General features: G+C 39.4%; 1 protein-coding gene across 1 annotated transcript in view; it reads left to right on the plus strand.

Annotated features, from left to right (window-relative positions):
- Positions 1 to 13,603, plus strand: part of GRM8 (glutamate metabotropic receptor 8) — an 880,134-nt gene that overhangs the window by 369,995 nt on the left and 496,536 nt on the right. Inside the window, exons 4-6 of the mRNA XM_018046971.1 lie at positions 10,920 to 11,055; positions 11,521 to 11,675; positions 13,217 to 13,354. Coding sequence (XP_017902460.1) covers positions 10,920 to 11,055; positions 11,521 to 11,675; positions 13,217 to 13,354 — 429 coding nt within the window. The remainder of the gene's footprint in view (positions 1 to 10,919; positions 11,056 to 11,520; positions 11,676 to 13,216; positions 13,355 to 13,603) is intronic.

Below are 13,603 nucleotides of genomic sequence, written 5' to 3' on the forward strand. Positions count from 1 at the left end.
TTTTCTGGAACACTTGAGTGGCTAAGTCTCGTCCAGTTCTGCTCCTCTGTTCATGGTGTTCTCCAGGAGAGAAAACTAGAGTGGGTTGCATTTCATGACTGCATTCTAGTTTGTATGGACCCAAGGAACCCAGCCCAGCCCAACCTGCCTCCTGAGCATCAGAAGCTTTGAGCATCGCATGGAGACAGGCAGGAGAGGGACACTCTAGCCAGTCCTCTCCATTGCCACTCTTAGGGGTCAAATGGGAGCAGCTTGGAGCTTATGCCCTTTCTGTACCAGGACTTTCATTCCCTCATTTCATTGCTCTTCAGAGTACATTTAAGGATGATGTGGCATTTGATAGACAAAAAATGTTTGGTGGGGTGAGGGGAGATAAGCACAGATTTAAGTGCGATTTTACTGTTTTAATCCATGTTGTTAAAGATAACACTTTTTCTTCACTGTGATGTGTGAGATAAATCTTCTCTTTCACAAAGTGCACTTGAAGCTGACAAACAGACGCACTTCTATCACACTGTGCACTTGGCTGCTAAGTCCCAGTTGTACACCACATAAGGAGGTGAAAATACTGTTGCAAGAGGTGTGATTACACTTGTTCAAACCTTAGAACAAATTTCACAGAACTAGCACTAAAGGGCCAATTACATTAGGCCAAATTGTTATTTTACTTATGTGTCCAGAAAGGTGGAAAGAAATGATGTCAAGGATAATTAGTTCAAAGAGTTGTAATATTGTGATTTGTAATAAGAAATACAGATTTGGTTTTTAATCCAGTTTTTGGCATAAAGCTCCTAAAATCCTTGGAATTTACTAAGCGATGAGAGAAATTAAGGTGTCTTTTGTTGTGTTAATGAGGTGACTTTGGGAAAGCCCTTTGAGGAGGAGAGACTTGCTAGAAATTGAGTTCAACCCCTGATGCTCATGTCAGTCAATGCCTATGTAAGGAAGACTCCATAAAAATTTGAAAGGATGGGATTTGAAGAGGTATGGTTTTCCCAGTAGTCATGTACAGATTCAAGAGTTGGACCATAAAGAAGACTGAGTGCTGAAGAGTTGATTCTTTCCAATTGTAGTGCTGGAGAAGACTCTTGAGAGTCCTTTGGACTGCAAGGGGATCAAACCAGTCAATCCTAAAGGAAATCAAGCCTGAGCATTTATTGGAAGGACTGATGTTGAAGCTGCAACTCCAATATTTTGGCCACCTGATGTGAAGAGCTGATTCATTGGAAAAGACCCTGATGCTGGAAAGATTGAGGGCAGCAGGAGAAGGGAGCAGCAGAGGATGAGATGGTTAGGCAGCATTACTGACTCAAGAGACATGAATCTGAGCAAATTCTGGGAGATGGTGAAGGAGGGGAAAATCCTGGTATGGTGTGGTCCATGGTGTCACAAAGGGCCGGGCATGACTTACTAACTTAACAACAACAACCTAATGGGTTGGTGAACTCTTGGAGATTCAGAGACAGCGTGGAAGCTCTGTGCCCTTTCCCCACACCTTGCCTGAGCATCTCTTGCATCTGGCTGTTCCTGAGTTATATCATTTTATAATAAACCAGTGATCTAGTAAGTACAGTGTCTCTCTGAATTCTGTGAGCCTCCTAACAAATTAATTGAACCTAAGGAGGGAGTTTTGGGAATCTCTGATCTATAACTGGTGGGTCAGAAGCCAGGTAACAACCTGGGCTTGTGACTGACATCTGAAGTGGGGGAGTTGGGGGGGCAGTCTTGTAGAACCTGGACTCTTAACCTGTGGAATCTGACAATCTCCAGGTAGACAGTTTCAGAGATGAGTTGAATTGTGGCATACCTAGTTGGGGTCAGAGAATTGCCTGGTGATGGTGGAGAAATTCCTTAATCTGTATGAATTAGAATTAGGATCTGGGCACTTTTAAGAGCTAACATGTTTCTATTGTCTTTAAGAACCAACCAACCAAACAAAAAAACCTACTTAATTTGGTTTTGTTCATTGCTATTATTTGAAGATGCATTCATAGAAAATAAGTTAATAATACTTGACTGACTGTATCACATTCTTATTAGGGTCAATTATAAGCCATCTTTTAAGATCAACTGACAATTTTTACCAATCACTTTTTTTGCTGTTGTCATTATTCAGTTACTAAATCATGTCTGACTCTTTTGAGACCCCATGGACTGTAACCTGTCAGAGTCCTCTGTCCGTGTAATTTCCTAGGCAAGAATCCTGGAGTGGGTTGCCATTTCTTCCTTCAGAGGTTCTTCCCAACCCAGGGATTGAACCCACATCTCCTTTGTTGCAGGAGGTTTCTTGACCACTGAGCCACCTGAGAATCTCATCACTTTTTTACCAGTAGCTTTAACAATTGATAAAATGGTACCTTTGTTGATGTGTTATGTATAAAAACCATTCTTTCATGCAGATCTAACAAGTTATATAATCAGAGACTCAGTATGATTTTCTTAGAACTTAACTTGACAGAAATTGTAAACCAACTTGAGACACTGGTAATAATCATGTTGTTTAAAGAAAATCACATTCAATATTCTATATGCAGCTTTGTAAGTAATTTCATTCCTAATAATTTAATCCTCTTGGATTTCCATCACAGCTGGAAGTTGATGCTGTGACATTGTTTCTTGTTTTATTTTTCTCTTTCTGCATTATTAATAGAGATTTTGTTCTTAAAAATAAGCAACAACGAAAAACACGATTCTTTGTCCTCTCAGATTGCTTTAACAAAACTTCTCTGCTGAAATACAGGGAGTTTTATGATGCCAGCTCTTTTGTCCTAGTTGGCTACAAGTCCAGTATTGGACTGTTTGGATAGGTTGCCTGTCTTTGTGCAAGAAGTCCTCTTTGAAGAGGAACTTTAAAATTAAACAATGGTATTTTATTAATTGTTTGACTTGTCCTATTACTTCAGAGATATAATATCTTTGGTTCTCTGTACGTTCGTTTCAGTTCTTATATATGGTGAGTCCCCTTTCAGAGCCCCATTCAGTGAAGGTTCCTGGTGCCCTTGCCTCATAATGTGGCTGCACTACGGGGTGGCCCTGACTGCAAGGAACTGCCTTGACTAATGTATCTACCCCTCTTCCCAGGATATCCCCCAGCAAGCCACTGATAAATGTGGAAGTAAAATGACTTGTTCTATCTGACCTAATTCGGAGCAACTCTGGAAGGCATTTCAGCCTCAGCATTGCCGGTGGTGCTGGGAATTTGTCATTGGTCCACAGTCAGCTGGACTTCTCTGCCCAGTCCGGTTACCATCCCTGGTGGTCTTCCATTGGGCGGAGATCAAGGCAAATATGCATTTCAAACTCCTAAGGTTGCAGCAGTATTGTCTTAACACTCTATAGTCCAGCTTCTTAATAATCTATAGGCAAGTATTTAAATAAAAAGAGCGTGTGGGTTGTTTCCCCAACATTTGCTACTTAGTGGTCGGCAGCATTAATAGATGAATAGTTTTCACCATGCTACTACTCTTTTAAAGAATAAATTCTAATGTTCAACCCAGATCTTCAAAATACTTATAAAATCCTTCCAAGAGGAGGCGTGAATCCTGCAGGTATGAATTCAGGGATGACAAAGGAGAAGTAAGTCACTTTCTCCATTCTCTCACATTGAAACTGCCCTGATGACACTGTGATGGTCTGTAACAGGTGAAAAGTGAAATTTAGTCATCTTGTTTACTGGCACAGAAAAGCAGGCAATTACCACTTCTCCGAATTTAAGGTATTTAATAACATTACACAAATAAAGCTGAAGGTTCAAGATCTGACCTGTTGACAAACTCATGTTTTAGGTCTAAATATCAGCTGTCTCTCCTCTCAAGTCTAGTGATGATGCTTATCCGGTTAAGGTGAGGATGATGATTAACAATATTAACAATGGATTCCATGCGACATTTGTATAGCACTTATCATATTACCCTTTTCATCCCTGGGAGATAGTTTCTATGAATCTTGCCACACAGATGAGGACACTGAGACTTGCTCAAGATCACATAGGACCGACCCTTAGGTCTTCTGACCCATATCTATTTTTCTTCACTTCAACATCTTATTGCACTAGCAAACCAACATATATGTAAAGAACATTTCGTCTCTCGGACCTGAGACTTCCAGGTACTCACATATGAGATAAAGAGATAAAAATTATGATTGAAATTGTTCACAAATTTGCTCTTACTTCAATAAGAGCAAATTATTGTGCAATCCTACAGATGAACAAACTAAGGACAAGGTAATATTCTAATTTATTGAGCCCTGATAAAAGCCATTTTGGGTGACAGATGCCACATCAGTGGAAGCTTTCTCTGAATTTCAGTTTCAATTTTTTTTAACTTTTTGTGTGCCACTTTTAATCACTTTTAAAAATAAGGATATATTTTTATGTATCCTATGTTTTCCTACTTGACTGAGAGGTGTCTGAGGTCAGAAATGTCTCACCTCTGTTTATATCAGCAGTGTCTCTTGTAAGTCTTACATGTATTTATTCAAAACATAGTCATTGAACTCCATGTGTGCCAAGCACTGTGATAGGTAGTGAGAAGTATGGTGGTCAGTGTGAAAGCCAGGATTCAGTAGTTATGGAACTTACAGTCTAAGGTGAAAAAAAAAAGATAACAATGAAAAAAATATACAGTTATTGTGGTTGCTACAGTCAAAGGTGATGGGGAAGACTGGAGGCCTCAGGAAGATTTTCCTGAGAACATACATTCACAGGGGCTATTGGAAAGATTTGGGGATGGATTAGTTAAATGCTAAAGTTTAAATTAGTTCTATAATCTGCATGAGTTCTAAGTATTTTAACTTTGTTCTTAATGCTCAATAGAAGGACTGCATTTGTGTAGCTATTGATTCGGTTTATAAGGGGTGACCTGCTGGGTCTTTTGAATGTCTTTAAATTTACTTTATCTTATTCATCAGTCATGGATATCCATGAAACCATTAAGTCACAAGTATAGTCAGTTGTGGATGAGCAATATGATGGAAAAAGTCTTGGAGTCACACATATGTGGCTTTGAAACTGGATTTCAAACTCTTGCCAGCTGTTGACACCCCTATTTCTCAGTTTCCGCATCAGAATTGTGGTGATAATACCAAGGTTAGAATCCTTTCCCTAGGACTATGGAGGTACAGAATGCATGAGACTGGGAAGGAGTGCTCAAGTGCGTTGGAGAGTGTATGTAAAATGCTCAGCTCAACAAATGATCTTTTAATTATCACTAAATAATCAAAGGGAAAACATTTACACAGGTGAGGAAATCAGACAGGGAATTTTAGAAAGCAGCCAATTATAAATTCTTCCGTACAACAGTCTTTCCCTAAGTGCTAAGCTTTAAAAATTATTTCTTGCTAAACTGGGGACACCTGCAGAACAGGGAATTTAGAGTCCCTGGAATTGTACACAATCACTCTTCCAGAGTGGGGTATGAAGAAATAGATGGAATAGACATGCTTTGATGCAAGAGAGCTCCTCTTCCACACTTTAGGAATCTAGGTCAAGTCAGAGAGTCTCTTTTAAAATTGATACAATTGATAATGAATAAAGGAAAACACATCTTTGACAAAGCCTGAATGTTTGACTAAATTTTACTGTAGCTTAACCAAACACTAACAGTGTATGACGACCTCTTGTTATATAGTTTTAAATAGTCATGATTACTTGAGGTGGGGATTTACTGTCATTTGTTACTGCAGTTGATTTGACCTTATGCAGTATTTTCTTAGCAGTAGATCATTTTACATTCTTATCTGGCTTTTCTGATGTGTACATCTTGTCATTCAGTTATAACACTGTTGCAGGCAGAATGGAGACAGAAAGTCCTTAGCTCTGGAAACATAATAGACCATGGGTACTTATGAATGGACTCTGTGGCTTTTTGACTGATGTGAAGATAGAAGTTGTGAATGAGTTTCAAGGCTAAGAAAAGGAATATTAATTTTCTAACACCAATTATTTGAGAGTAATACATTCTACAATAAAATGTCCATAAAGCACCAAACGGGTGCACGTTCTTTGTAAGGATTTGCTCAGCTGAAATAAATTACTTGTGCAGTTCCTCTTTCAAGAAAGATACAAATGGACCAGGCTCACAAATAAAAGGTGAGGTGAAGGAATAAAAAATATAGACTAATGTAAAATTCCAACTTGACTAATTCTGAACGAACAGAAATGTTCAATGGATCTGTAGTAAATGACTAAACCAATGAATTCAGACTAAACCATAAGTCCGGATTGCCTGTTTTCCTCATCTGAAAAAATCATAATTAAAATTTTCTGGCCTTCATTTCTTCTGATTATGGAGTCAGAGTTAATCTCAGAATGATACTTAAGATATGGTTTTTAATGGGATCCTTAAGTAATTAGAACAATTTTCTTAAAAGCACAGTCATGTTTTGAAACAGCTATTGCTCCCCAGAGAGTGTTACAGTTTGGATCTTACATTTCTATGGTTACCTCATGTTTCCACTCACCACACTTCTTTATTTGATTTTTACACACATTATGCAGTTTTCAAGTAATCCCTAGAGTTTGTCCCAAAAGTTTTCTCCTCAAAACATGTAATCACTCCTTTCCAGTCTCATTCACTAGCTCCCTTCCTGCTGGTGGGTTTTCAGAACTCTACCTGTCACCTTTTCCTGTTATTGATTTAAATATTCTCTTTGACTGATCACTTCACTCCCAGCACTTCAATTACTACTGTGTCTGCATCTAACAACATTGTGATTACAACTCCCTTCTTTCTCCGTAGCTCCAGACTCATTGTTTCCATTTCAGTGTTCCATGGGTACTTTGAAAACCGCGTGGTTCTGAATCAAACTCATCAAGTCTGTCCCTCCTGTATTTCCTACTTGTTGAATGATGTCATCACAGAAAAGTGAAAAAGTGAAAGTTGAAGTCGCTCAGTTGTGTCCGACTCTTTGCGACCCCATGGACTGTAACCCACCAGGTTCCTCCATCCATGGAATTTTCCAGGCAAGAGTACTGGAGTTGGTTGCCATTTCCTTTTCCAGGGCATCTTCCTGACCCAGCAATCAAACCTGGGTCCCCCACATTGCAAGCAGATGCTCTACCGTCTGAGCCACCAGGGAAGCCCCACGGAAACCAATCACAAAGGCCAAAACCTTAGAGTCGTGCTTAATGGTTTCCTACCACTGCGCCACCTCGATCAAATTAATACAACCTAAATATTCGGTTGGCCAAAAAAATTTGCTCGGGATTTTCTGTAAGATGTTATGGGGAAACCCTAATGAACTTTTTTGCCAACTCAGTATATACAATTTTTATTTGCCAGTCATGTTTCAGTAAAGGAGGGAAAAATGTTACAAAGTCCCACTGATTCTAATTCCAATTTTCACTGTCCACCTGTCTCTGGTGACTCAGACAGTAAAGAGTCTGCCTGCAATGCAGGAGACCCAGGTTTGATCCCTAGGTTGGGAAGATCCCCTGGAGAAGGTAATGGCAATCCACTCTACTATTCTCGCCCAGAGAATTCTGTGGAAGGAGGAGCTTGGTAAGCTACAGTTCTTGGGGTTGCAAAGTGTTGGATACTGCTGAGCACTCATACACCTGCCCCTCCTCAGTACTGATAGTATCACCCTAGTCATCATCATCCCCTGTTGCCTGTCCTAGTAACTTCCTAACTGGGATCCTGGCCTCCTATTCTTTCCATTCCAGGTTGCCCTCTTATATCACTTAGTGGTCCTCATTCATTTTTCTTCCATGAAATGCCGTGGTCATAGAAAAGACATACTCCTGTGGGCTACTGAAAATTAGGTACCTTCATTACTCATAATCTTGCACAGGTCTTGAATGACATGCATGGCCTGGATCCCATCTACCTCTCATCTTTGTCTTGTACTTCTCTCCCCTTCATTCATTAACTCCACTGGTTCTTTCCTGCCATTTTCCACTCGATTCTCTCCCCTTCTCTTTTCTTTCTGACCTTAATGGAGAGATACCAACTTTAGGGACACTTTTCATCAATATAAATTAAATGTCCTTGCTCTTCCTCGTAGGGCATGCCATAACTTATATACTTATTTGGTGGTTTTTTTGTGTTAAGCCTGTTTTACCCGTAACATTTCTAAACTCTGGTAAGAGTTTTATTCACCATTATAATATGGTTTTATTCACCATTAAAATATGTCCATTTTATTCACCATTATAAATCCATATCTCTTGCATGGTGGCTGACAGATAGTGAAACTGTTAGTCCCTCAGTCATGTCTGACTCTTTGCGACCCCATGGACTGTAGCCCATCAGGCTCCTCTGTCCATGGAATTCTCTAGGCAAGAATACTGAAGTGGGTAGCCATTCCCTTCTCCACATGATCTTCCCAACCCAGGGATAGAACCCAGGTCTCCCGCATTGCAGGCAGCTTCTTTACCATCTGAGCCACCAGGGAAGCCCCATAAATATTTACTAAAGGAATGAATCAATCATCACAACTATTTTGGACATATCAGTAGGCTGACTACTTACAGGCTCAGTCTGTGGCTTATAGGCAATTCTCAGCACTGAAGAGCAGAGTGTAGGGTTAGTGAGGGTACTGCTGTTGCAAGGATAATTTTAGCAGTGTTCTAACTTATACGAAGAATAACCTTCAGTACTGTGGCACTGTTAATCATATGGCATTGTCACATGTATTAAATCAGATCACAACACACTGGACACCCATTGTGTGGCTACCACATGGTTCCTCTTTGTTTGGCTGCCTAAAGTTTCTTCCTAAAACACATAGCTCGTCATGTAATTCTCCTGCTTATGAACTTTCTGTGGGTTCCTAGCCTTTTCAATGTAAAACCCAAATTATTTGGCCTGTCTAATAAAGTCATTGTCAAGCTGGACCTGTCTATTCTTTCCAACCTCAACCCCAGCCAGTCATGACCCAACAAGGCTCTTTCATACCTTGGCTTCTACCAGAAATGTCCCAGTTTTGCCCCTGAGCTTATGTATATTTGCCATTTAAAATCCAGTTCTCTCAAGCACTTGAGTAACTCCCTCTTCTGTGTTCCCAAAGTGTGGTATACTCTCTTCATCCTAAAATCATTACATGCTCCATGATAATTTATTGGAATGCCCCTTTCCCAGACTACCCAGCAACTGCTGGGTTAGACTGGGCATTTCCAGTGTCCAGCCAGATGCATGGCATATAATGGCACCCTGTAATGTTTGGGTAATTGAATGCATTGCCAATTGTGTGGAAGTAAAAATACCTTGCTCGTTGAAGCCATGCTGTAAATAAATGGTGATTTTCTTCTCAAGTGACTCAAAAAGTATGTTCAAACCATAACGCAATTGAAACATCTTGCTGATGTCATTTTTTTCTCTTTATATTAGAATATGTTACCTCAACACCACTACATCAGAGGAAAACTCCTTCTTTTCCTCCTATCCCAGCCTGTCAGCAAAGGGCAGAGGTATTTTCTACATTTTTCTTTTTGGCCTCTTATTGCCTTAAGATGAGAAACCAAAAGAAGTGTTCTTCCTTTTTTGTTCTGTGAGTTGGATGGTTCAGTTCAGTCGCTCAGTCATGTCCAACTCTTTGAGACCCCATGGACTGCAGCACACCAGGCTTCCCTGTCCTTCACCAACTCCTGGAGCTTACTCAAACTCATGTCCATTGAGTCAGTGATGCCATCCAACCATCTCATCTTTTGTTGTCCCCTTCTCCTCCTGCCTTCAATGTTTCCCAGCATCAGGGTCTTTTGAAATGTTTAGTTCTTCGCATCAGGTGGCCAAAGTATTGGAGCTTCAGCTTCAGCATCAGTCCTTCCAATGAATATTCAGGACTGATTTCCTTTAGGATGGACTGGTTGGATCTCCTTGCTGTCCAAGGGACTCACAAGAATCTTCTTCAACACCACAGTTCAAAAGCATCAATTCTTTGGGGCTCAGCTTTCATTATAGTCCAGCTCTCACATTCATACATGACAACCAGAAAAAAAAACCATAGCTTTGACTAGACAGACCTTTCTTGGCAAAGTAACATCTCTGCTTTTCAATACTCTGTCTGGGTGGGTCATAGCTTTTCTTCCAAGGAGCAAGCATCTTTTAATTTCAGGGCTGCAGTCACCATCTGCAGTGATTTTGGAGCCTCCCAAAATAAAGTCTCTCACTGTTTCCATTGTTTCCCCATCTATTTGCCATGAGCTGGATCAAATTTCTGCCATTTTGATTTTCATGGTGGAGAAATATGTCAACTGAGTGCTTGTGTCTTTGAAACTTCACTTGTGTCTCAAATAATCTTGAAGACCACTTGTCTCATAACATATTATGTTTTTGCATAAGTTTCTTGCTACAATACTATGAGCTAAAAAAAGGAAATTAACTTTAAAAGAGGTCTACTGATAAATGTGAGTTCGATCCTTGGGTTAGGAAGGTCCTCTGGAGTAGCAAATGGCAACCCATTCCAGTATTCTTGCTTGAAAAATTCCATGGACAGTGGAGCCTGTGGGTCCATGGGGTCGCAAAATAAGTTAGCAAAAGGACCTTCCTATATTTATCACAGGAAGTCTCACCTATAAGACATATTCATACCTTTTTTTTTTTTAATCAAAGCACTTGTACTTGGACTTATGTTAAATGAATTAAAACAGCCTTTCTTTCCACTCTTTCTCTCCTGTTCTACATCCTGCGCACTTTGATTTTTTCTTAAAGGACATTCACAAAAATAATGTTTAAACTTAAAAACAAAAACCTGATGTGTGATTAAGTCACTGATGTCATTCATTTGAGATATATATATATATATATATATATTAGGATGCAAAACATCCTGATTGCTTTTAAATAGGTGAGAATGACAGATATTTTGAGAAACAATATCCATTACTGAGTCATGTGTTTCTATAAAGTAGCTAACCTCATTAAACGTGTTAAGTAAATGTCTTTTCTGAATCACTCTCTCTCTCTCTCTTTAAATAGGTGGTGTTTGCATTGCTCAATCACAGAAAATTCCACGTGAACCAAGACCTGGAGAATTTGAAAAAATTATCAAGCGCCTGCTAGAAACACCTAATGCTCGGGCAGTGATTATGTTTGCTAATGAAGATGACATCAGGTACTGATTGATATTCTTCCTCATTTAGGATCATATTTGCACCTCACATCCTTTTTCTAATATATTTCATGTTCAATGTAGAATCTTGTAATATTTCACAAGAATTGTAGCATTCTTATGCAAGTATAGACTGCTTTCTGCTACATAGAAACAGCAGCCTCTGGTTTCTCAATCTGAAATGTTTATTGAGTAAAATCCAGGGACTGAAAAGAAATAAGACAAACAATGATGATAGACAGAATAATGTGGATGAGGTTAAGAATAAGGCTAATTATCAGGCACTGGACTTGAAGTCTCCAATTTATTTCTTTTAGGAGATGTTAAAACTCAGGCAGTTAGAATGATTGACTTGTTTAATGGTGACCTACTGAGTACTGATGACTTGATATAGCAGGTCTTGTAACATTCATATGTGTAAAGTTTCTTGGTAAATGTGATGTGTTTTATTTGTTCTTATTCTCATAGGAGGATATTGGAAGCAGCAAAAAAATTAAACCAAAGTGGGCATTTTCTCTGGATTGGCTCTGATAGTTGGGGATCCAAAATAGCACCCGTTTATCAGCAGGAGGAGATTGCAGAAGGGGCTGTGACAATTTTACCCAAAAGAGCATCAATTGATGGTAAGGATACACCATGGAGAATTTGTTTCATTCTAACCAAATCTAAACCCAAAAGCAAAATCAGAGTATCAGCATGTGATGAAATGCATCCATTATGTTATGACTCTGGATAAAATTTGTAGCACTGATGGCAGAATTACCAAGACAGTAACTGTTTAAGTTAGCACATTATATATTTTTTTAATTAGAAAAGATATCCACAAGACATTTTTTTAAGGAGCACTGTTGTTGGCCTTAGATATCTCCATGATTTTAGCAGTTGCCCTCTAAGTTTGCAAATATCCATGGACATACACAACAGTTATAGCATTGTTGGAAGGACAGTGTTTGCTTTATAGCAAACTGAGGCGTGAAGCTGGTTTGACTCTATGGATAAATGAATGGCAACAAAAGATGTGGAACATCCTTGAAAAGCAGTCTACCTCCCAAATATCTTTTCCAGTGATCTTGACAGTGACTAAAATTCCTACCTTTGCCATTATTTGTTGGAACAAGGCATTATTTCCAGTTTTAATCTCATGTTTATCAATCAAAGCTCAATTGGAAATTGAAAGAAATATTAAAATCAGAGAAGTAGTCAGTTGACAAATGTTTGGTATATTGGAGGTTTTGTTTTGGTTTTTAATGCATGCTGTTCAAAAGATCATTTCATCAATGGTGTAAGAGTATATATATTAAAGTGAGAATAATGACAAAGTAAGGGCTTCTCTGGTATCTTGGGGGTAAAAAGTCTGCCTGTCAGTGGAGGAGATGCAAGTTTGCTTCCTGGGTCTGGAAGATCCCCTGAAGAAGGAAATGACAACCCATTCCAGTATTCTTCCTTCAGTGAAGTGGTTACCTGACCAGACTGACAATTTAGCTTATTACCCAGGACTCCAGGAGACTGGGTGCTTCCCAAGTGGCTCACTGGCAAAGAATCCGCCTGCCAAGCAGGAGACACGGGTTCAGTCCTTGGGTTGGGAAGATCCCCTGGAGAAGGAAATGGTAACCCATTTAAGTATTCTTGCCTGGGAAGTCCCACTGACAGAGGAGCCTGGCAGGCTACAGTCCATGTGGTTGCAAAGAGTTGGACATGACTTAGCATCTAAAAAACCAGAAGGTTACATTAGTAGTGATTGGTTTACTGAGTTAGCTGAAAAGGGAACATCCAGATCAGATAAATCTTCAGGTGAGTAGAAGCACAGAAACCCAGAACATAGACCCCTACTAGGGGAAAGAGAAGAGAAAAAGTCTGAGTTCATTTTAAATATTCAGCATGAGGTCACTGGTTGCTGCCACTGGGAGACACAGAGGAGAGGAAGAAGTGGTGAGGATGAGTCCCAATCTGCTGTGCGTGCCTGAACGGTGCATGGTGGGAGTAGAGATGCTGCCCTCTGTTCTCCATTGATTCTTACCGCAGGGATAGCCTTATTTCTGGGTTATTGGTCCTCCCTCATTTGTTATGTATATTTTTTCATGCAATGATCACAACATGATATAATATATATTCAAATTTCTGATAGTACATAAAAGTATTTTCATACCATTCTTCTTTAAAATAGGGTTTGATCGATACTTTAGAAGCCGAACTCTTGCCAATAATAGAAGAAATGTATGGTTCGCAGAGTTCTGGGAGGAGAATTTTGGATGCAAGTTGGGATCACATGGAAAAAGGAACAGTCATATAAAGAAATGTACAGGTAACCATTTAAATGTTTTCCTTGGAGCATTTGTGTTTGTCATTACCTGAGAAATGAAGCTTTTCTATGTGGATAGTAACGACAACATCTTCTACCTCCTTGTATCTCTTGTTATAGTTTCTCAGCAGGGCCGAGCTTCCATTGATCATTCAACAAACTTAAACTTGCACATCGGTTCTTTGCAATCAATGAACAAGTATTTATTGAACATGTGCCATGTGTTCAGTGCTGGAGTATTTCAGTTCTTTT

This window comes from Capra hircus, chromosome 4, assembly GCF_001704415.2.
Source record: "Capra hircus breed San Clemente chromosome 4, ASM170441v1, whole genome shotgun sequence".
In the NCBI taxonomy this organism is placed as follows: Eukaryota; Metazoa; Chordata; class Mammalia; order Artiodactyla; family Bovidae; genus Capra; species Capra hircus.